The sequence below is a fragment of the Athene cunicularia genome (assembly GCF_003259725.1).
Source record: "Athene cunicularia isolate RWA chromosome 8 unlocalized genomic scaffold, athCun1 chr8_part1, whole genome shotgun sequence".
In the NCBI taxonomy this organism is placed as follows: Eukaryota; Metazoa; Chordata; class Aves; order Strigiformes; family Strigidae; genus Athene; species Athene cunicularia.
Genome location: NW_020799109.1, coordinates 31,618,278 through 31,642,491, shown reverse-complemented (window position 1 = coordinate 31,642,491; position 24,214 = coordinate 31,618,278). Strand labels below are relative to the sequence as shown.

The 24,214-nt window shown below is 36.5% G+C and overlaps 1 protein-coding gene across 4 annotated transcripts in view; it reads left to right on the top strand.

Annotated features, from left to right (window-relative positions):
* The window catches only part of RABGAP1L (RAB GTPase activating protein 1 like), a 280,747-nt gene that overhangs the window by 77,229 nt on the left and 179,304 nt on the right, over positions 1-24,214 (top strand). For all 4 annotated transcript variants that reach the window (XR_003398896.1, XM_026853549.1, XM_026853550.1 and 1 more), the window contains one exon: positions 1,606-1,756. Coding sequence is in view for 3 of the 4 variants with exons in the window: in XM_026853549.1 (XP_026709350.1) it covers positions 1,606-1,756 (151 nt within the window). In the remaining variant the exon portion in view is untranslated. The remainder of the gene's footprint in view (positions 1-1,605; positions 1,757-24,214) is intronic.

Here is a 24,214-nt window from a genome sequence, read left to right as displayed (position 1 = left end):
ATTTGAAATGTGTTGTGAATGCTGCATTTTCACACAGCTTGAGCTTTGAATTTCTGGTGTATTTTATTCCTGAATGTACATTCTGTAATTTTGTAACTGCTTAAGAGTGTCTCATCCTTTTAATATTTCTGTGAATATTGGTTTTTCTTTCTAGCTTTTTCCCATCACAAGACCATTAGTCTAATGTGACTTGCTGCAAAATACACTGAAAAGAGAAAAGGGACTAGTTAGGTTTTAATTTGGCTAACTGGATGATAAATTGACTTGTACTGCACTACGCATTTAAAATTTAAAATAATTACTGTGCTTAAAAGAATAAGGGCATTATATAATCACACTCTCTTTTTAGTTCTCAAGTCATTTGGAAAAATGGGGATATCATCCTCAGAGTATAGGAAAAAGAAATTTATTTAGAGCACCGTTTAAATTTAAACAGTAGTGGTAAACTGTTCACATCTTAATGACCTGTTTCAAAGAATGAGTACTCTAAACATTTACTTAAAATCAAGGGTCAAATTGCAGGTTATTTAATTTAATCACAGTTTGCTAGCATTTGGCTAAACTGCCACTCTCACTATTCTCCTACCAGTAGAGCTGAAAAACATAACAATGGTCAAAACAGTAACAGAGCAAAGCACTTTCCTACATCAGAAACAATAGAGCATCAATTCACGCAGTCTTCCTGATGCATCGCAATGAAAATTGCCAGATTAAGTCAAAGCAAGGTTTAATCTAGGTCAAGAAACACTGTTATCTCAAAAAGGATTTTTAAAGATCTGTGACTGAAAGCTTTGCAGTATTGTGCACCTGCAGTGATTTTTATCCTAAATGTATGGGCTTGCTGACTGGATGACTTTTGAAAAACACATCTTTAGTATTCAACCTTTCTGAATATGGCCTTTTCATAGGTCTGTATACCAACTTTTGTCAGATTAATTACACAGAGTTGGAAAATAAAAAATGTCATCCTGCAGTTGTCTTTCTACCTTTCTTGATGTGTGTACAGACAGTAAAACACCAGTTCTAATTAAAAGACAGATATATTTGGAATACTGGGATTTTAGCAATGTATGTTCAAGTTTTACTGCTTTGTGGGACTTGCAACATACTTTTGGCATGAAGTGTAAAGCTGGAACTTAGTCTTCATGTTAGTACTCTTAAAACTGGATTTTGCTTTCCAAAATTTATTGCTCTGTACATCTTTTAATTTCTTTTTCTTAACCTAAGCTGAATGTGTCTGTTGAGCAAATATTCAAACTGAATTGTTTGCACAGATGAATATTTTTCTCTTTCAATTCAAATTGTTATTCATTAGCCAGTTTACTTCAATTTCTGCAACTGTTTATTATTTTAATTTTCATTAATTTCTCTGCACCTAGAGAATTTGACTAACACTATATTTTGCCCCTGGTTCTTACTGTAGATCCTTGCAGAATTTTTGCTTTCCATTTGACAAATGCTGATTAGTGTAACCAGTGGAAGAAAAGTTTATGTTGTCAGTTCCTGGCTCCACTCTTCAGAATAATACTGGAAAGTTTAAACATTTTTTTATATTTTTAATCTTGTAGTTGAATTATAATGGGCAATTGATTGTCTGTTTCTCAGGCACAATAATCTTGTTGTGAGACCAAACGGATTATCTACTCTGGTGAAAAGTGGTGTTCCAGAAGCACTAAGGGCAGAGGTTTGGCAGTTGCTGGCAGGATGCCATGACAACCAGGCAATGCTGGATAAATACAGAGTTCTCATCACAATGGTAAGTGATTTTTTTTTTTTTTTTTCTTTTGGTTAAAAGAAATTCTGCTGAGCAGCAGTTTTATTTAGTGGCAAAGTAGCAAAAGAGTTGAAACAGTGTGACTTGTTTTAAGCAACTGAAATTGTGATTAGGTGGCTTTACCTCCTGCCATGGGTACCTGCTGAATGGCATTAGCAAGAGAAATTGCTGACCTATATCTGTAGTAATGTTTGACATTTAGCTTTCTATTCACCTGCTGTGATGGTAAGAAGCGCATCAGCTTGTTTGTGGGTTTTTTTTATAAACTCACATTCATCACTTTGTTTTTCCAACAGTTTCTGTTCTCTGTATACTTTAATTTTCTGGTTTTCAGTTTAAAAAATGCCAGCAAAACCAAACAAAACCTCACAAAGTTGGGTATTTCTTGTTTTGCTGTTTATTTTTAAAAAGCATGTTAAAAACGTTTTTACCTAGCAGGAAACTAGTCTCTCTGCTGCATGGGCAATTTGAGAGGAGAATCCTTCTGGGACTTTCTTCCCATTCTGTATCCTAATGTCATCTGTGCAGTCAGTAAACATTATAACAAGTTATCTGCATAGGTGTTCCAAACTGTTTATAGCTGTGATTGAAAGATTGAGAACCACTGGGTTGTAGCAGCAAAAACTTTGTGCAGTGTCAGGAGGTAAACTCACCATTTGGGCTTCTAAAATTCTTGCCACTGAAGAGTAGTTATGCACTCTGAGAAAAACATCGGTCTCAAAAATAGTCATAATGGCAGAAACGGATGAAGATAATTTTATGTGTTGCTTATAGAAGGTGTTGGATTTGTTATCTAGGGAATGAATCATCTGTCCATACAAAAGTTCTGTCATAGATGTTGTTAATAAGAGTTTCCTTTCATAATGTTGTCATATCTTTTTCATACTTGTCCTTTTAATTTGACCTGCCCGCTATGTTTGTAAAGTTTAAAAGCATCCCCAAAGTGAGAGCTGTCCTCATAGCCTATTTTTCCTTTACCAGTAAAGAAGGGATGTTTTGATAGTGTAAATTTTTCTTTTTGACGTTGTAGTTGGGTTATATTTTCCTTAGAAACCATTCACGGGACATCTGTCAGCTGTATGTTGCATCAAAACCACCTCCATTATTTTGCTCTTGCTTTCCAAAAGTGGGGAAGATGTTTGTTTCGCAGCGGAGGAGGGAGTGGAAAACTTCTAAAATGCAAGCCTTATCTTGACGCTAGGGCCTCATGCCTTAAAAATACCTTGCTACACTTGGCCTTGTCATGATAGAAATATTTCAGTGACGTATATTTTGGAAGATGGTATTGCATACAATGTTTAATATGAAACATAATACTATTATGGCTTAGAAAATTAAATCCTATTCTGAATTGAAGCATTTATGCAAACAGTTTTTCTCCTGAAGTAAATCACTTTTGTTCTGAAATCACAAACTTTCTTCCGTAGTCTGACTGTATGTAATCGCTGGTGATCACATCATTTGGCATACATTTTATGAAAGGATTCATGAGGGAGTCTATGCCAAACCAAAGCTAAGGCCTGTTTTTAGGAATAGTTAATATTGGGTGCTCCAGCATTTTTTTTTGTTAATGAGTTATCTGATATTTATGTCTGTGAACAGAACTTCCTTCAGTTTCATTTTGGTGTGTTGGTAATGTGAATTAAGCGATTTTTGAGAGAGTGAGGGAGAGAGGGAGGCATGTATATTATTCTCTGAATCCTACTAAAAGCTTTGTTGTGGTGTTATCTTATGTGTGTCAATAATAATACACCTGCTAAACTTCAGAATTGTTTGGATATTAGTGACTGTTCAGTTGATTGTACATGAAAAAGAACTGATTGTTTTCCCATGTTGTTTGTATGCCTCCATCCCAATATACCAATAACTTGGACTTTATTTTTTCCATAATTATTTATTCTTCTCATTGAATACATAGCTTTCATCTTGATTCTTTCAGTTTGCATATATGTTTACACAGTTTCATTGTCTCCTTGTATTTTGGTCATTCTGCTTAACATTTCTCTCTTGTTTAGGCTTACTTCTGGAAGCTGGATGTTTCTGTGGGTGTCTTAACCACTGTAGTAATTCTGTAAGCATGTGCATTCCTGAGCGAATTTCTGTAAGACATTCCTAGGTGGTTGGAGGTGGCAGCGTTCTGCACTTGCAGTCTTGAGTATAGTGTGCTGAGATACAAGAAGTAGGAGGTGAACTTGACCCATTACCCACCTACTTACCTCCTCATACAACTACCCCTGGTACAGTTGTCTCCCTTCAACAGCTCCCCTGTTATTGCCCAGTTGCCTTGAAGCTTTAATGACACTCTGCCCCATGCTGCTCTATCTCCTGGGTTACTGTAACAGCTCCTTCCTAAGAGCCTGCTCTCCCAGCACCCAGCCCTTTCCCCTTTCTGATGATCCAGCCCTACCTGCACCATTTGGCTAAATTGCCAATTACAGTCCCTCAGTGAGAAAGAGGGAAAAAATATCTGAACCCAGAGTATTGTAAGAAAGTAAGCTTATATAGATGTAGTTGGGGCTTTTTTTGTCTGGTGATCAAAATAATATGGCTAAACTGTGTATATAGCCAAATGCTATAGAGTACTGTAGTAAGTAATATAGTGTTGGTCAGGACTTATCGGTAAGGTAAGGAATACTGGCCAGTTTTCTTGAATGAGGCTTGGCTTTAAAAGCATCTTTAACATCTTTGATTTCTTTGGTTTTATGAGAACTAAATAAATTTTTTTCTGAAGAAAATTTCAGAGACCTAACTTGAGGGACAGATCTTGAAAACTGTTATTTTACTATCATATCTTAAAAGTGAACCTGAGAGCTGGAATTACTAGTATTGAACATATGATATCTAATTTATGACTACCTCTTCTGGGAAACAGAGATAAATATGTTAAAAAATGGAGCTTTAAAACTACTGCGGTGTTGCTGGTTAACTCCTGGTGAAATTGGGCTTGCTAGTGGAGGAGGAAAATTGTATTGTTGGCAGGACAAAATTGTGTTCCTTGTGATGAACTGAATGATAGCAGACTCTCAACATTTAAATTTATTTTAGAGACCGTGATATAGACACATTTGTTATTCTATGCCAGTTGCATGCAGTTTGAGCAGAAGCAGTATGTTAGATTGGCCGACTATTATTCACATCACTTAACAGATCTGATATGCATGTTACTCTATATATATCCATCTGTGTGCAGAGATCTGAAATCTGCTGCAGTATTTTTCAGTTAGAGGAGTGTTTTGTTCAATGTGTTCTGTAGAAGAGAGTAATTTGGTGCTTGTTTTTGTGTTTCAGTTCAGCACAGAAAGCAAAATAAAATCTGTCTTACTTAGAAAAATCAATGCCGTACTTATTTTCTCCAAAAGATATGTCCTCTAGTCTTCTGCACTGGAGGTCAACAGTCTGTCAAGAATGATCTAGTGAACTGTGCTTCCTATTCCATATCGGAGCATTCACACGCCAGTACGTTTCCCATCTCTAGGTGAGTTTGTATTTTGAGGAGGGAAGGGAGAAAGAAATATTTCTGCTCTCACAAATGTTTTCTCACTGACAAGCACTGTCGTGCTCTATCTTGTGTCTCATACTGAGTTCCGACATGGTGATTACTGTGACCCTCTCAGAAATTTTAACTGGAGCACAATAGTAGGTCTTCCATACAATTTTAGAGAGTAGGAGTTGTGATTTGGCAGCTACTTCGTTTCTGATATATATGTAAATCTATACTGTATGATAATCAAAATCTGTCTTAGTTACCTTTCTGGCATGTGTGCTTTTGACCCTGATACATGTGACACAGTACAGGAACGGGAAAACAAAACATATATCAGCAGAGATAAATGTGTTTATTTATTTATTTATTCAAAGGAAAAAACAAAGGCAAATCAGAGTGAGAAAATTCTGCCTATGTGATGATAATGAAGAGGTCATACTGGTACTGGTATATAGAGCTTTAGTACAAGCGTGTCAGATCCATTTGTTAAAAGAATGTAAGTAGAAAAACATGCACAAGCTAGGGTCACTTCATTGCTAGAGGTTTTTTTTTTTCTCCTGCCTCCTTGACATTATTTCATGTTCAGCTTCACTGGTTCCTCTCAGGACACTCAGATGAATTTTTCCATGACGAGATATATTTTGAGCTCCAATAAACTGACAAGTGACAAGCCACAGTTTACCCCATTTACAACTGAGGTGACTGGTAATTGTCTTCACCAGTAATTATGCTCCGCCTTGCCCCACTCTGTCCCTTTCAGAATAGGTGTCAAGCATTATCAGTGTGTAAACTATTAGAAATCTGCTATCACCTGACGGCAGTAATAAAGCAACTTTCTGTAGAACACTTGTTGTATCTGAATTGGGGCAGATGTTTTATTTATTAAATCTTATGCAGCCTATTATTAACATTTTGCTTTTCTGTTTTATATGGTTTCATTTTTATATGTGTTCTCACTGCTGAATTTGTAGGGTGAGAGTTCTTTCCATCCTTTTCAGTGTTATGGACTGGGTGCCTGTTTTGTAGTATTGTTACTGATTACTCTTGAAATTACATTCAAGTTCTTTTTCCTAAGTTTAGAAAGTAACCCCTGTCAGGGTTGTATGTAGTTGTATAAGTAAAATAATGAAAGCAGAAAAAGGCGGCAGTCATGCACATTCTGTAATTTGAGAACTTTTGGATGGACCATTTTAAAGTAGGATTTATATTTGTTAAATGTATAATTTCTTTATAAAAGATTTCCAGTTTACAATCTGATTTCTCTTAAGAAATGAGTTATAATGTTCATCTAACAGCACATACAGACTGCTTTTAAATGCTGCTGCTTTGGTTTAAGGAAAATAAACTTGTTTAAAATTTATTGTTATTATTTTTTAAAGTATGATCAGAAAAATAAACCTGGTTTCAAGTAAAGTATATGTGGGTGGTATTACATTACTCAAAAGCAATAAAAGTTTGCATATGAATGTGAATGCCCATTTTGGAGATTGATGGTGACTTTGAGTCTAAAGTCTTAAAGGCTGTTCTTACAAATGACTTGTAAGAGAACCAAAAATAAGATTCTTTTATTGTTTATTGTAATAATTTTTTTTTGGTTATGTGAGCATGTGCCCAGAACAGTTAGAGATAATAACTAATTAAAGGGTCAGGCTTCAGAAGAGTTGGCCAAAAAATAGCTTTGTCTCTGACTACGTAGTGGTGTTTTGCTTCTGGGCCAATAACATTTCAAGCCACTGTACAGAAAAATGAAAAACCTAAGAATTCTTCCAAAGTCTGAAGCAATATGAGGGGCATTGATTTGGGAATTGAATATTGCCATATCATGAAAATAATTTATCTCAGTAATACAATAATTTGAAATTGGTACTAATCACAGAGAGGTATAATTCTCATGCAGTAGGGACCAATTACAAAAGTACATTCCATTGCTGCAGAAGATGGAGCAAATGTATTGGTTTGTGGGCTGGATGAAATCTAATCCATTTATAGCTAATATATGTGTTTTAGCCACTGTTTGGGGCAGTATTATTATTCCTGATTCCTACAAAACAAATCCTCTCATTAAAAAGCAAAAAGCAAAAGTTAAGGTTTCAGATTTCTGGAGGCCTCTCAGATTAAAAGTTTTTTCAGGCCCAGATACAAAATTAAACTTCAGCATTTGTTTTCTGAAAAGAACAGTAAATGATGGATTTACACGTTACACATTACTCATGTTATTTCATTGTATCCATGTAGTCCCAAGCCCTACCCTGCCTGTGTTCATCTGCTTTGGCCAGGATCAGTTGTGTGTGACATGGAGTACAAGGGATACTGGCCACAAAGTCATCTCTACATCTCTTGGGTTTCTCATGGTTAGTGACCACAAACTGATTTTTTTGACAAGTTTCTGGTACTCCTCAGGAGCCAAACAATTCTCATGGTGTGGTCCTTTCCTTCAGAAGCTTGCTGGCTTCAGCCTGTGTAAATCTTAGACAATGTTACTGCTCTTTGTTTCCTGATTGAGATTGGGTTTGTGGCTTCCAGCCTGCTCTCCTTTTGGCAGAGGTGATGTGCTGTAACTTTGCTGTGGGGTCTCCCAACTGGCTGGTCATCAAATCAATCTTAACACTTCAGTTACAAACCTCTACAGAAAACGAAGAGCTACAATAGAGAAATAGAGAGAGAAAAATCTTTGGAATTCTTTAACAACTGTATTGCATTATTATAAGCACCTTCTGAGAACAGTAACTTTTTTCCATAGTGGTACGACAAGGAGAAGTCCTACAAATGGATGTCTGTATCATTTCTTCTCCCAAAAATGTAATGGTAGTCTCTTCAAAATGAAAAGTTAGAAATAGGATAGCTAACAATAGTGAACACCATTGCTGAACTTTCATCATCTGCTTAAGTACAGTCTTCCACACATTGAATTAACTTCAATTATCTGTTTTCCGTGGTGCATTTAGGGGCAAACTGATCTCTAAGGACTGAAGATCAACTTTCATGTAAACTTAATGTAGAAAAGCATTTACTTTTTTAACTTTGAAATTACCAAAACTGTTCAAATGAGAAAAGGTATTTACTTCTTTGCTTCGTACTTAATATTTACTGGGCTTTTTTATTTTTATTGCTAGTTTGCTTGCATAGTTAGTAAATGGAAAGTGGAGGAGATTACAAATGAGCCACTGTCTATGCAAATAGGATTAAATGCAGTTGACTTTGAAAGTGGTGCCTTGATGCCATGTTTTTGGTTTTGTTTGTTTTTATTATTTGTGTGAAACAGTTGGGTTGAAACAGTTTAGCTGTGGATTGAGAGAATAACATACATAGGAAGGCTATTTTAGTCTGAGTAGAAAATTAATCAAGCTTGTTATTTGCAGTAATACCAAAGGATATTAAGTTAGCACTAGGAAGAGGAATATTTTTTGTCCCAATGGCATCGTGCAGTGTGCCACTGCTCAGTGTTCTGAGACTAATTAATCAGTAAGGGTGTCTAATTAAAAAGATGACTGTTCACCAGCTGCCACAGCAGGTTGGTTAATGGACTGAAACATTAGCGTATTTTTGTAGCAAATATTTGTGTTCAGAGTGCTGCATCTGTTTGTCCTAACTGAAAATGGAGGGGTTTATGCTTTTACATAGTGAGGAATAACTTGTATGTTCTGTGCTCAGAATAGTGGGGAGTGACCCATTTCATCAGAGCTCTCTGTTAAGCAGTCTGGTCGCAGACAGTGTATATGTAACGTGTTGGTTTCTTCTTGCAGCAGTTTTTCAAAACTGTTATCTGTGTAGTGAAGCATTCTGAAATTTCCAAATAGTCTACTGTCCTGGACTACGACCAAAACTGATACAACTACTAATCTTTTCTTTTGAGACATATGCTTATGGCAAACAGCCTACTGAAAATGATAAAGATCCCCCCTTTTGCAAGAAAGCATCGTGAAATCTTTGAATATGGTACCTTGCCCAGTTTATGATTACAAATACTCGAAACATGGCATGCCTGTCTTTTTGTACTGAACACATTTCCCAGCAATAAAAGTTAGAAAGTTTCAGAAATGCTGATCTATTTTATTTTTGTTGTTCTCGTTTTTAATTTGCATCTTTATTTATTCTCTCTACTAATTAGGAATACTCTCACTTAACTTTTAGAGATTAGATATCAAGAATAGCCTAGCTATATACTTTACCAGTTATAAAAGATTTTATTATATAATGATCAATTATCATTATTAAAAAACTGTGGGGTTTTTTTCATTTAACTAAAAAGAGAGGTAACTAATACCTGTTTTATTGGGTTTTGAATGAGATAGTTGGATATTAAGCAAAATAATTCTAGAGGAACTGATCACTTCGAGATGTATATGTGCAACCTTTCAGTTTCATGCTTCCTTTAAATTCAGTATCTATAGACAGTTTCTTAAGTTTTACTGTTCTCCACCTTTTCTGAAAGGGTAAGGATAGGATGACTGTTATTTAATTCTTCTCTTAAACTGAGATTATTCATTTCATGGCAATTAGATTCTTGATATTTTTATAATATGATGTGGTTTGTAGAGAAAGATCATATGCTGGTTGGATTGATAAGATGCCTCATTTTAAGTGTAAGCTGAGCTGTTAGTACTGACAGTCTCACTTGTTCGAATTATTTTAGTGGTGTTGCACACTGTGGAATAATAAAATATATATGAACTGAAAATACTTATTAGTGAAAAATATTGCCTCTGAAGAGCAGAAGTTGACAGAATTCTAATTCTTTAAATAGCTTCATTTAAATTCAGACTTCAGATAAAAGGTTTAGTTTATTATGAATGTACTGGGGTACCTAGTTTCATAGTAAATGTTAATGTTACTCTTACAAACTCAGGAATAAAATGTCCCTAAGGTGAATTTAATTTGCCAAGTTTTGATTCATTTAGATCTGGAGAAAAGCTTTCAATTTTGTATGCACAAAGGGGAAAATCTTGTGCTCGCTCTTCATCTTCAAAGAAAATCTTCAACTGAATAACAGCTCTTCTCAGGGAAAAAAAGGAGTAGCATCCATTAGTAATTTTTATTTTTATGTGATCTTAATTTTAACTTTTATGTATGATATTTGAGGTGGAAAATAATGCCTTTTTTTTTTCAGGACCTGCATAAAATTATAAAAAGTTCTACCACGTTAAGAATTTTCCTGCGATTTCTTTTCCATACATAACCACTTATGATAGCACTAAAATGACACAATTCCTAAGTCTTGGAGTGCTGTATCATCTACTGGCTATAAAAGTGACATAAATTGACACATTTGTTCTGAAGGGTAGAGTGCAAATCAGATTTGCATTTGCCCTCTTGGAGACGTGTTCTCTCTTGTCTGTGTGAATTTATAATCTGTTACCTGCAAAAACAGGAGATTGTAGTTGCCCATTGTTTCAAACAGCATGATAAAACCTTGAGTAGTATCACTGTTATGGCCTGGATAGGTTTATATGATGGTTACTGAAAGAATTGATATTAAAATTGATAGTCTCACAGACTCCAGATATATGTATATTGATGCAGAAAAATGTGTTTTGTTTGGTAGGATGAAGCAGGGATGTCTTGGTGTCTCGCTATTTCTTTGAAGTAGACTGTGCAGTAGTAGCTGGCAGTTCTGCTGAATGCTTGGCACCTCAAAGCTCGTTCTAAAATCCAAGATACTCCTTCCCAGATAAAACATAAACAGGTATCCTTGTTTAATTTGAATATTGGTTTCTTAATAGATGTTCAGTTTTCCTGCTCCAGTAATGATGCTGAAAGAGCAGCCCTAGTGAGAAGACATTTTAAACAATGGTATTGTACACCACAGAATAAAACTGCTTAATTTCTGAAGTTTTCTGAAGCGTGTGTTGCTTTTATGTAATGCATATTCATTCCATGTGTGTGCATCTCTCTTGCAGCGTAGGGCACTGCTTAGATGAATCAAATTGTTATGTATTTGGACCACTGCAAGAGAGCAGCAATTCCTGAGAACATAACTTTTTTAAAACAACCAACCTTCTCTTGGTATTACTCTTTCATCTAAAATTTGCTTCCTTCTAACCAGTCTCTGCTTTCAAACAAAGGTTGCATAACTGGTATTCAAGGGCTGGAGCTGTTGAAGGTGAGAGGACAAGACAAAACATTGGCTTTTATGTGCTACTATAATGGAGCACTCAGTATGAGAGGAATTAAGTGATATTATCCATATAGCATCCACATTCTGAAAATCAGAAGACTGCACTCAAAATCAGAGTAACTGGATTTAAAATGCCTTGTTTGTAAGTCTAATTTCTGTTATTGCACATGTAAATAAACAGTAATGTTAGTTTTCAGAAGAGTTCCAGGCCAGCCTCAGTCTGCCTTGGAAATAAGAAGGCCATTTGTGCGTCACTGGGTTGCTGAACTGTCATGTTGGCATGTACAAGTGGCTTGCATATACAAATGCAGTGACTCTATCTAAAACTTACTGTCTCTTGAAAATCTGAATTACTAGCTGTAATTTGTATTTGGAATGGGTTTGTGTCTGAATTAAGCTTAAGGCAGCTTCCTTCCAGATTATGTTGTGTGATTCTGAAAGGTTGTTTCAAAACATCAGGAACTACTTTCTCTAAAAGCCCAGTCTGGGGTCCTATTCTTACTTAACCAGAAAAAGATGCAGAAGTCAGCTTTTAAAATACACAGTATTTCCTGTGACTATTTTATGGAAGGTAATGTTTCAGAAATCATATATACATTTATTTAAGAGAGCAAACCACTTCTTCCTGACTATTAATTGCTGATTTTGGTATGTTTATATTTGAAGCTGTAAGAATTAAACAGAGCTCTAAACGCTTAGAGAGGAACACTAAGAATCAAAGGATCCAAAAGTGTACTTTGTATCTAGCTTTTTTTATTTCTCCAAAGAATCACAGTTGGTGTTTAAAGTCTCTCAAAAATGCCTTTGTTAACAACAGTACTGGTGGTCAACATTTTATGAAAGCATGTTTTACCACAGCAGTGTGCAGCCAGCAGTGGGCAATTCACAATAATTGAAACAGTGACAACAAACAGAAAGGCTTGAGCATGTGTAGAAAAATTAAAGCACACATAAGTGATGAATATGTCACTTAAATTGAAACTGGAATTTAATATAGGGGTGAATTCTGCTACCTTTTGCTACCTTAATTTATGTATTACTTCTTTCTGATAACCCCCCAAATGGCAATATTATTCATATGTTCTTTAGGATATTCTTCTAAGGGGCCAAGCTAGTATTAAATACATTTTACAGAAACCACTTCAGAAGAGATGACAGACCTATAGATCTTCTTTACAGTCTGTATCTGTTAAACATTTTTTTCCCTTTGCAGTCATGAGTATGCTCATACCAATTAAGAGTAATTTCCCCAATCAGCAAGCAAATTTGCAGCTGCTGAGGTAAACTAACCAAAAGGAAATCAATTGCAGTCTGCTAGTGCATATACTCTTTCTAATAATCCTTTATGTACGTTTCTGTGGACACAGACAAATATTTTGGCAGCTAAGAAATTTTTTTTCTTGTGACTTTTCATCAGTTTTTTTTTTAGACTGACAACTGAATACTGATGATATGGGGCTTCACATTTTTTAATCATATGCTGCGTATGACAAAGCCACCTTCATATGGGTGTTTTGTCTCGAAAGCAATCCAGTTTCTAAATACAATCTTTTTATGACCAGATAGTACAATATACAGCCTGAATCTAAAACTAGATTGTCATATACAGGGGGAGCGGTTTCAGGCTGTGCCTTATCCAGGCAGTGTGCTTGCCAGAAGAGCTTTCTTTTACTGCATGTTCCATCTCTTCTGTATACTTTCATCTAGTGATTGCAAGGCTGATACATCACAGTAATTTGTCCTTCCCCTATTCCTCTGTTAGAGCAATGAGATTGATTTGCTGTGTAGGTGTGGTATAAGGGGTGAGTAGGGAGCGTATAGCTGGGGCAGGGCAGGAAGGACAGATGAGGCCATTCTTGAGTCAGCCTTCAGATAGCCTTGGTTAGGTAAATGTAACATTGCAGTCTAATTAAGTATGCTTCTTGTTACCTATATGGCAAAGGGATTAGAAGTACCCTTTGGAACGATGCCACCTTTCTTTCATGAATTTGTAAATGTAATTTCAGAAGGCATTTTTGGTCTTTGTTGTCACACCTTCCAGGATTTCCTTTGCTTTTCTATGAAAATGCTTGCTCACAAGTTCTTCTTTAATGGAAAACTGAAAATATAAAAATATGTTACAGATAAAATGTGCATGCACATGTTAAAATAAATATTCTTTTGGGATGCATATATATATATATATATATATATATATATATATTCAGTGCAGAATGGCTACATCTGATATAACCAGAAATGTGACCCCCAGATGCTGAATGGAAGCAATGGGTTTACATAGCTGTCAGGGAAGTGGAGTGATATTTGGACTGCTGCACATTTTCTTTGAACTCAAAGACTTACATTTCAGGCAACCATGCACTTGATTGAGTTCAGAATATTATACAATGAGGAAACTAATTTCATAGAAAGCTTAGAACAGCATGTCTTTTGTCTTCAGGAACTGGTTGAGTCAGCAACAAACCTTGAAAACATGCAGCCTGGCTCCTTTAGCCTCAGCATCAGACAGAATAGCTCTAAAACTTTGATTTAAAGCCTTGATATTCATATGTCTAAAATTTATCCTGACTGATGAAAATTTATGTATAGTGACTGTTGTACATGGAGTTTCCTTTGCAGAAGCTGTTGACTCTGTCACAGATTCATTAGTTAACATATTTTCCTACATTATTTGCACCTCTAGAAATACCTGTAGCTTCATGTGATGCCTAAGAAGTGATGACTGTGTGTCCAGCCTTAAGGATTAATACTGGGGCTGGGGAAGCAAAACTGCAAAAATCTATTTAAATTTGTCTGTGTTATCCCTATCTGATTCTTTTCCCTTTAGTACAAGTGAAGGAGGAACCTGACTTTGATCTGTATTCTTGGCCATGATACTCCTGCATGCTGATAGCTCTTGTGGACTTGGCTGGCAGACTTTTCATATGGATCAGAAAAGGGTTATGAATAATGCTGGGAGGAACCTTGATTAACTGCAGTGAAGACAAAATGCAAAGCACATACTGTGTTAAAATATTAGCTTGCACTGGGATGCTAGCACATGATATGTACATGGTTCCTGTGCAAATATTTCCAGTATGTTACTGTTTCTAGTCATAATTCTCTGAAGTATCTGTTAAATACTTTGCTTAGTATTAATTAAGGCTTATCTGAGTATGGGCTTTGGAATATTTCACAGTGCACACAGTTCTGTTAATTTTTTAATAAAAGTAGCGATTTTGACAATGTGAGAAGTGTTGGATGGGGACAGTGAGTTCTCCAAGATTGTCATGGAAGTGCTCATCTAGCTAGGAGCCCTGTAATGATGATCAAGCATGTATCATATGTTTAAATATGTTACAATCTTGTAATTATAGTCAACTTTATAATTCCATAATTACATAAAGTCATCTTTATAATTCCAGCAGAACTCTGCTGCTTCAGACAGATGAATTTAGGTATTCCCTCACTTTTCAGTAATTAATTTAAAATAATTAAGTAAGTTTTAGTTATGTAGTGTCTTTCAATCATTGTGATGACTGACATACTGTCCTATTGCTGTTTAATAGTAAGCTGGTATATTTTAAAGATCTAGGTAAGGTTGGTAGCACATTAAATAAGTGGCTTAAGGTGTGTGTTTCTTCTACTGACCGTGAGAACTTCGAATGACTGTTCACCTTGATTTCTTCTCTTGTACTCTGTAGAGTTCTCTGAAACTTGTACTAATTGTGATCTTCAAAGCAGAATCCAAAAAAACCCAAACACTACTTGTCTCTGAAGCTCTTTCTGAAAATTGAGTCATAGACATTACATTTTAAGCCAGCAGAATGTTTGATTATTCTACTTTTGACTGCCTTTAAAATTCTAGTTGCCATAACAACTATTTCTTTATTTTTAGCACATCAGTTGCCATAACAATAAAATATAGCTTTTTGAATGTAACCATTTTTTCCTCACTTTTTTTTCTTTGTTTTATAAAGAATGGGGGGGAGGGGGGGGGGCAGCAAATGTAGCAAAGCTCTTCCCCTGTGAGCACTTTGGTTAGAACATAAGCTGAAAAATATATTTATTTTTTTTTTTAGATCGGGCCCTATTCCATTTCTATGCCATTTTTTTGACTACTGAGTATTTTCATAACTTATGCAGAAAAACGAATGCAAATCCGTGTATGAAGCCTTTCCTTTGTAGAAAATTGCTGTTGGGATTTCGTTTTTACGTGTTGTAGTTAGTGCATTAGGAAGCCATAACTGTTAGTAATTTCCAATATCTTTATTTCATTGTATCTAATGGATGTAAATAAGATATAGGCAACTGCTACTGATAGGGGAAGCATTTTTCTTTATGCTTTTGAAAGCTGTCCCTCTTCCTCTTTGTTTTGTTGTTTTCTTTTTTCCTTACTGGAGGATTGCTTTACAGATTACCATTTAAGTTTTGTAATGAGTAACTTCATTTTTGTCATGTCACTCTTTATCTTATCTTTCATTAAAAGTATGGGAACAAATTATGCTCAGTTTGTTCCTGCAGCAGACATTACAGATATGCTGGGAAGAAACATGCTGTGTGCCTTTTCAAGCCAAATTAATTCTAGTGGCCATATAAAAATGATGGCCACTAGCATCCTATACAAATATAGTGGGTATAGCCCAGTGCTTCCATCTATTCGCATATGGCCCTTCCCAGGCTATTGTCAGTTAGCTGGAGGCTACTAGTATTTAGTTCAGTGTGTTGATATGCCAAGTTCTGTGAAGTTATATGTGATATATCTTAAAAATATATGAATGAAGAGATTGACTTTTAGTGTCAAACCACAGTTTTGAGCAGAGGGGAAAAATGCATGTGAATTTAGTATTGGTGAAAGAAGGCGGACTTAATCTACAGACTTCTGTGTTCCCTGAGAGTGTTCTTTCAAAAAGGACCTGTAGATTTTCTAAAAAATGCTGTCATTATATTTAACCTGGTTTTAGTACTGATAAAGTATATGTTTAAATTAATTGTTTTTTCTTAGAGGTGGCAAATAATGTCAGGTTTGGTATTTCTTTTTGAATAAGAAAAATAATTTATCAGCTCACATAACATTTTACATGTGCCAACTTCTAGCTATAAATATAAATGTCCTCATTATCTAATACAATCAAAGTAATTTAAGACAAAATTTGCTAGTTATTGGAAGTTGAATGTATTTAGATGTTATTAATCTTGAAACATAGTTATCAGATGTGAGATGATTTTATAAATTTTAATTAGCTAATTTTTAACTCTGGGAAAAAAAAAACAACCAGTAACTCTTGCTTTTAGCGGCATTTTCCAAATATCTATCATTACTGGGTTCCATGTCTGTGAGTCTTACTTCAGCTGCTACTGTTTGCAAAATTTTCCCTCTAGACTGCTCTTGGTAGGAAGCTATTCCTGGTCCTTCCTCATATATGGTTATTGATGCAAGTATGTGCTGATATAGACACCGTGCTGTAAGAGAATGTAAGTGATACCTCTTCAGCAGTTCCAGCTGGGAGGAGAATTTGGTCTAAATGAAGTTGAGCTTAAAATCTGTAAAAAGAAATTGTGCCATGCTTCAGTGTATAAATAGTTTTCATGCCGTATCCTTTCCATGTTCCTCTTTTTGATTTCTTCACAAAAGTGGTAGAATAGTAATACTGAGTAACACTTTGTTTAAAGATAGTCTTCAGAAATTCACAATTTACTTTGATTGTTTTCATCTTTTTTGTTCTCGAGAAATAATGAAATTGGATTTACTAGTCCGAATTTGGGATCAGTACCACCTGCTCCTCAATAGATCTTGCTCTAAAACAAACAGTGAATCTTGAGTTCTTAATTAATTTTTGTCTATACCAATAGTTGAAGCTATGACTGTTCTTCTAAACAATCTTAGTTGTTCGGTGTTTTACTGAGCCACCTCTTGTCTCCTTGAGGAAGCACTATTTTTAAAAAATCTATTAAAGGAAAAGTTTAGGGTGGAATGTGTCAATTATGTACGTAAATCAAAACGTAAACTATCCATGTGACTAGGCACACACTTCCAGCCAGCCCCTCTAGATCAGACTAGATGCTCTGGGAGAATGTACTGGGTGACCATTTAACCTAAGCTGCATCCATGAAAAGTGGATTTCAATCTGTTTCTGACATGCGTCTCTGAATTTGTCACGTAATGGTAGATGCCAGTTAACAATTTTTAGAAAAGGCAATTGGAGTGAAGTGGATAATTCTGAAGGGTTTTAAACTATTTTTGAGACGAAGATAAATTATGCACACGAATGTTCTCTGTGTTGTAGCTTTCAGCACAGATTAAAAGTAAGTTGCCAAAGATTACGGTGGGGAGGTTTTTGTTGTACAGGTTTGCCGTTGTGACGTTCAGAAGTATGGTACTGAGATGGAGAGGGATTTGGAAGTGCATGCAGTGTTGATCATACAGTAGTTGATGGATGTGTGGCCTTGGCTTTGAGTTCTGAGGAATGCTTTGAGGATGAAGTAGAAGTGATGCTCCTGGGAGAATTTAAAGAAAAAATACTGGGTGCAACTGTATGTGTGTTTGTTTTTAAATGGCAGTGAAGAATGAAAGTCACATTTGTGTGTACTTCAACTTTATTCTTTGGTGCATCCAAACTTGTGATTTTGAAAGACTGGCAGATGTGTATGCTTTTGATCCTTGTGTTCATATCTTAGTAGTTGCTTTTACATAGGCCTTAGAACTTGGCTTCCTAATCAAGGCTCCAATAAATTATTTTTCATTTCAACGCATTAAATCGAAATCTGTTGACTTTCAAAAGGTCATGCTGTAGTTTAAGAGAACTCTTTGGCTTGCAGTATATGAAAAAGTAGGTGATCATAGTGTTTGCGATATTTTTTTTTTTTTAGTAGCCTTAAAATTTGTTATTGTAGCTCTACTGAAATGGAATTATTAATACTGATTGAGCTTTATGCTTCTGCCAAGTCAGTGGGAATCCTTCTGTTCTGAACATATACTTCCTTGGTGATAAGCTTTTAGAATACCACTACCTGTGGAATGTAATTCCTGGCTTGACATAGACAGAATTATTCGTGAAAACACAACTATGTAAAAACATGCCTCTAATAAATTTAAATGAACACGGTATTAAAATAATCTTTTAGGTATTATTTTAAAACCTGAGAAATGGTTCCAACAGGAAAAGAAGGGGTAATACTACCTGCACTGTTCAGATTATTCTCTACATTTCAGTATTTCTTCATTTACAGTTCTCTTAATTGATGTCTTCTGTTCTTTGATTTACCAGGTGAAAATTTTAATCAGCTCTTGAAAGCAGTGTAATTAATAGCTAGTTCATTTCTGTTCAATCTAATGTACCTTCCATGCATTAGAGGCTATGTTTTGTGTTAGGACAGCTGTATAGATAAGATATGGGTTTGTTATGGTACTTGAAGTGCAGAGGGCCAATTTTCAATTAAATGCACATTCTTTCACACTGTCAGTATGCTTTCACAAACCACCAACTAAACATTAGTCACGTAATCAAAAGCAGGAGCTAGAGGAAAAGCAATGCAAATAACAGGGCCCTCCATCAGGATGCCTGGAGCAGTGGTAGGTAGTAAGCCTGTATTCTTTTGCCAGTATACTGTTGGGGGTTTTTTTAAGCTACTGCTAGTTTAAGAGCAGGTGAATTTTAGTGGGAGATGCACATGTTTCATTTTTTGCTTTTCATACCATCATAAGATATTTTTCTTGTTTTTCCAATGACAGTTTTCATTCACTTATAAAGCATTTCTTATCATATGTGGTCAGTTAGTAAATGGCATCCTTCTGTAGCTTAAGTGATGTTTTAAGTAAATGATATGTTTAATTCTTGAAAAATGCTACTTATCACCATTCATTAGACTTCACAGCATTTCCCTGAAGTAAATTCCCTTCTTGATAGATAGTTTTTTGCATGGTGTTTTATTTCTATTGATTTGAGTCACAGAAGTTTTGGTGGTATTTGTCGCTCCAAATTGAGCTTGTAAAGTGAATTCCATTTGTCATAGGAGCATCAATACAATCTTGAGGGAAGCTCCTCCTGAAGAAAAATGCTTTAATGTAAAATTCAGAAAAGTAACCATCTAATCCGTGAGTTCACAGGTTGTAATGTTTGAAGGGAGAGTGTAGCACTTTACTCTGAAAACTTGCTTAATATTTATTAAATACATGACTAATGTTAGTAGCTAATTTTAAAGTTTCAAACTTTAGAAGTGTTCAATGTAATTATTAAATAACAGCATGAAAGGACTGTACAATAAACTTGTAGCTGTGAATGCCCATCTTTATCTACTGATCCACCACAACACATGAAAAAAAGATTTCTGCCAATTTCTTGCTCTGCATCACAGCATCCTAATTACCTAGCATTCATGTGATACTGGCTAATATTTGTCTTTTTAGAAATAGTATTGGAAAAGAACTGGGGCTGGGAGTCCAGCAGAGGATCAGGCTGAGACGGAGTCTGCTGAGAGCAGTAGTAAAAGACAAAGGGATTAGTAGCTCTCTTCCACATTCCTCACAATACCTTGACCTTTTAGAAAGATACTGTTCCGTTCCAGCCTCTTACCTGAACTCACACCACCCTCCATTCCAAATTACACTGGCCCCTTCCTTCTTCCCCACCTTATAGAACCTGCTTGGTTGCTGCCATCAAATTCAGTTTCGCCTCTAATGCAGAAAAGGCTCGTGTAGGCTTTGTGGATAATTTTTTCCTCTTAACAGTGAGGTAAGTGCTCCACAAGAGCATTTGCATTTAAAAAATGTAGCTGTGCAACTCATATCACTTGATCTTTCTTGCAGTCACAAGGGTATGTGGGCCATAGCATTGTAAAATGATTTATCATAAAGAATGCTTTATGATCTTGGGGTGGGAAGGAGAAGAGAAGAACTGATAAATTAGAAGGTGGAGAAGTATTTCATAGCTTTAAACTTTCTACAAGATACTGTAGTTTCCTTAAGAACTAACACTTTGGGATTATTACCACTGGGGCAAGCATGTTTAGTCTTGGTGGTGATAAAGACAAACTGCAACTAGAAAAATTCTGAGCTGATACTGAGAGTCACAGTGAGAGTGGTCAAATGTTGGAACAGGAGCCCATGCAAGCTGTGAAAATTCCATCCTTGGAGATGTTCACAGCTAGATGGGACCCAGCACAACCTGGCAGAAATTTGGCATTGGATGTGACTTTGAGTTTGGCCTTGCTTTGAGCAGGGTGTTGATATCCAGAGGTCCCTCCAACAAAAAGTGTTTCAGAAGTCGATGATTATTTTGAGAGAAAACAATGCTTTTATGCATATATATGTATACCTTTTATATCTCATATTATATGCCTGTACTGAGGTGAAGATTCTTGTGTGTTCTGTGTAAGCTAGAGCTCTTCATGGTAGTTTTTTAAACAGACAGCTGTAGTGGGTGGATTTTGGAAAGAGGCTTTATATTCCAAATAACTAAACTGATTTCTGTCTTAAATACAGCACCAATAGGACTTCAGAGAACAACTTCAAGCACTAGTCTGATGTAAAAAAACCCAGCTGCATACACACACGCAAGATTTTTAAGGCAACTACTCATTTTTCTTCCTCCTTGCCCTCTTTAAGCTGCACTACAAGCTGCAGGCTTTATAGAACAGAATTTTTCTGGAGGCATTAAAAACAAAACCATGGTGTTCATATGATTTGGTGAACAAGTAAATGCTAGAGGTAGTTCAGATAAAAATAAAGCAAACCGAAGAAACACCTTTATTCTATAGGTCAAGGAGAAAGTAGATAAAAGAAAGTAATACTTAAAAAAAAAAAGAGTTGGGCAGAAGAAAAGAATAAGGAGCTGGTATGTGTATCAACATTGTCATTCAGGTCTGCATTTAAGTAAGTAACTATTATGTTCCTCATCCCACAGTGTCAGTTGCATCTTCCTACTCCAGTCAGTGCCTTTTTTAAAGGTTTTACAGAAATTATTGTTGTCCATTTAATCCAGCTGACCATCCAATATTTTAATAAGCAGAGTCCTGAAAGTCTTCAAACCAGAAATGAGTGGTGTGACTGAGATGCTTCTTTGTACATTGCAGGAATTGCTTCTATCAGACCTGGTGCCTTCAGAAAAAAGATTTAGAAAACAAATATTCCTTTTGCTTTCTGAATAGAAGAAATGAGTAATAGATTGATTCCTTGCTTGGTGCTTCTAGATCTACCTCTGTATGATCTTTTTCTGCCTGAGCAGCTGTATCTCATTTCCTTACAGGGTCACACACATCCTCACTGCTTTCTCAGGCTTTCTTTTCATACACAGAGCTCGAGCTCCTGCCACATTTCTGTTTTCAGCAGGATAAGGTGGTATGAGTCTTCTGGTTTGGATGGTAATTTATGTTGTTTCTAGCTTATGTAATTTATAAAGAAGGTGTGGAGTTGCTTCTTCTATTCACCTTGAAGAAGAGTGCTCAGTCCTCCTGCTGGACTTAACCAGCTATGGAATTTATGCACCATGTAAAATACTGCCTTGGTGACAGTCAGTAAATTCTTCCAATATAACTGTTTTCTCTTTATCACTTCCTTTTGTTTGCATGCAAATTAAAGAAAATCCAGAAGCACGTTTAGTTTAAAACTATGCCAGAGTCCCTAATGTGTCTATCCACAGATAGCAAACTTTTTCCATGTAGCTTTTTAATGTTCTGCCTCTGATGTAACATTCTAGTGTTACCACATCTTGTAAAATTCTGTCTGTAATTGCATAGTTTTATCAGGACTAGCTGATTTCTGCTTTAATTTTCACTTGCCTCCAAATACAGGTAAAATACAGTACAAGTTAGTGCAGTTGGTCTGTTGCAGTTTGCACTGCTGCTTCTTAGAAAATGCCCCTGGGAGCTGGGGTCCAGGAGTAGCTGAGGTGATAAAGCCACTCACAGCTTGCAGCATGACTTTTGGGTTTTTTTGGTAGTGAAGGAAGCCCGCTGGTATTTCCATGAGGAAAGAAATCAAACTTCCTTACTTTGCAATCACTTTGTCCCTTTAATTATAATTTTTGAAAGGAAAGCATTTTACCTGCATTGAAAACCAACCAGCAGAGGTTGCCATTGATTTTTCTGTTACCTCTTATTGCTTAGCAGTATCTGGGTTTCTTGTACAGACCTGAAATATTTGGCTGACATGAGTCCTTGTTATCAGAGTTCGGTACTCTGGGCACACAGTAAAAGATACTGCAGCTTTTCACATTGGCTGGGACTGACCTGTGAGCAAGGTGACTCAGTGGTCGCCGTAACATTTGCAAACTTAAGCTGTTACCAGTATTCAAATCTGTATTGAGCAGGATGCATTGAACACATAGTTTCTGTGGTCCATTTAATTTTAGGCTTCACCTTTGTTTCTCTAACGTGCCCCCGTGTCTTTGAGGCTTTCTAACAGCCATTTTAAGATGTTTTGGTGCTTTGTTTCTCCGGTGCCCACCAGTAACTGGCCCAGGGAGGAGAGGGAGAAGTCCTTGGTTGCTGCCATGCCTGTGCACACCGTTGTTTGTTCTCCTCCTACTCCTCCCCCACAGGAGGAGTGGGAAGAGAAGGAATAAAAACCTTCTTCCTATTGTTCTGCCCGTGGTATGGATAGCTATGGCTTAAAGCTGTACTCAGGGACTAAATTTAGTCATTAAATCTGTTGTCGCAGCCATTTAGATTTCTGAGGTATTGGAGTGATTTTAATTTTTTTTCTTAAATCCTTCGATGGAAGAATTTGGGATTATCACACGCCGTTATTGCAAACCACTCTCACCCTGCTGCATTTTATGCTGCTTCACAGTTCTACAGACTTGTCATTCAGCCTGGAATATTTGCTCCAGGCTATACTCGAAATACAAGATGTTAACCCAGGAGCAGTTTATTACAATTTTGCCTTGTGGTTTGCCTTGGAACTAAAAGAATTTAAATCCCTGTTGTTTCTAATGACTTGGTTTGTTAAAGCCTCTGATGCCATTCTTGACACGTGTCTTCTGCTGATCTGTAGCCCAGAATACAGCTCTGTGGTTGGTATTTTGGTATTTGAACCTGCTGTTCCTCTCTGTGTCAAAGGACCTATGGAGTGTCTATGTAAGATAACTTTGATGATTGTACTTCTGCTACCGTTTTTATTTTTAGGAAGCGCAAAGTTAAACAAAAGTTCTGAGTCCTTAATCAGGGAATAACAGCATCCATTTGCATGAATAGAGAGGTTGGTTAATTGGGTTAGGAAGTCTGCTTTGAAAAATAATGTGTTACTTGTATTTAAGCCGATGTTTGTAATCAGTTGAAACAATTAAAAACTGGTACAGTATTGAAACCAGTTGCAGCTGAGTTTTAAACTAAATCTGCTTTAAGCATGTAAATAATTAATTTTTAGGGGACTGTAGTTTTTTTCTTTTAAGCAAGACAAGAAGATTTGTGTTGAGCCATCACAAATATTTTACCGAGCTAAACATGTGCAGACATCTAAAAGATGCTTGCAAAATTAGCAATCTGAGAATAACTTTTCCCAAACATTTTTAGTGAGGCGATGATGGCAGTTTCTAAAATTGCCTCTCGCTCTGGCTATAAAAGCTGAGTTGGGTGAACCCAATTCGGGTGTTTGAGGGTTTGGGTGTGTATCCTGTGGACTTGAGACACTCTAATTCTGTGCTGTTCAGCGGGCTTTGCCGTGCGGGCCCGGAGCAGAGCAGCCTGAAGGAATTGGGCCGATACCCCCAAAGCTCCCTGCACCCCCAAACCGCTCCGCCACGCCGGTTACCGGCCTGGCCGGGGGGAACACTTGCTTCTCGCCCCGGGCGCTGCGGCCCCGCCGGAGCAGAGGGTCCCAGGGGCCGGCCGTGTCGCTCCGCTCCGCTGCGGGGGGGGAGCAGCC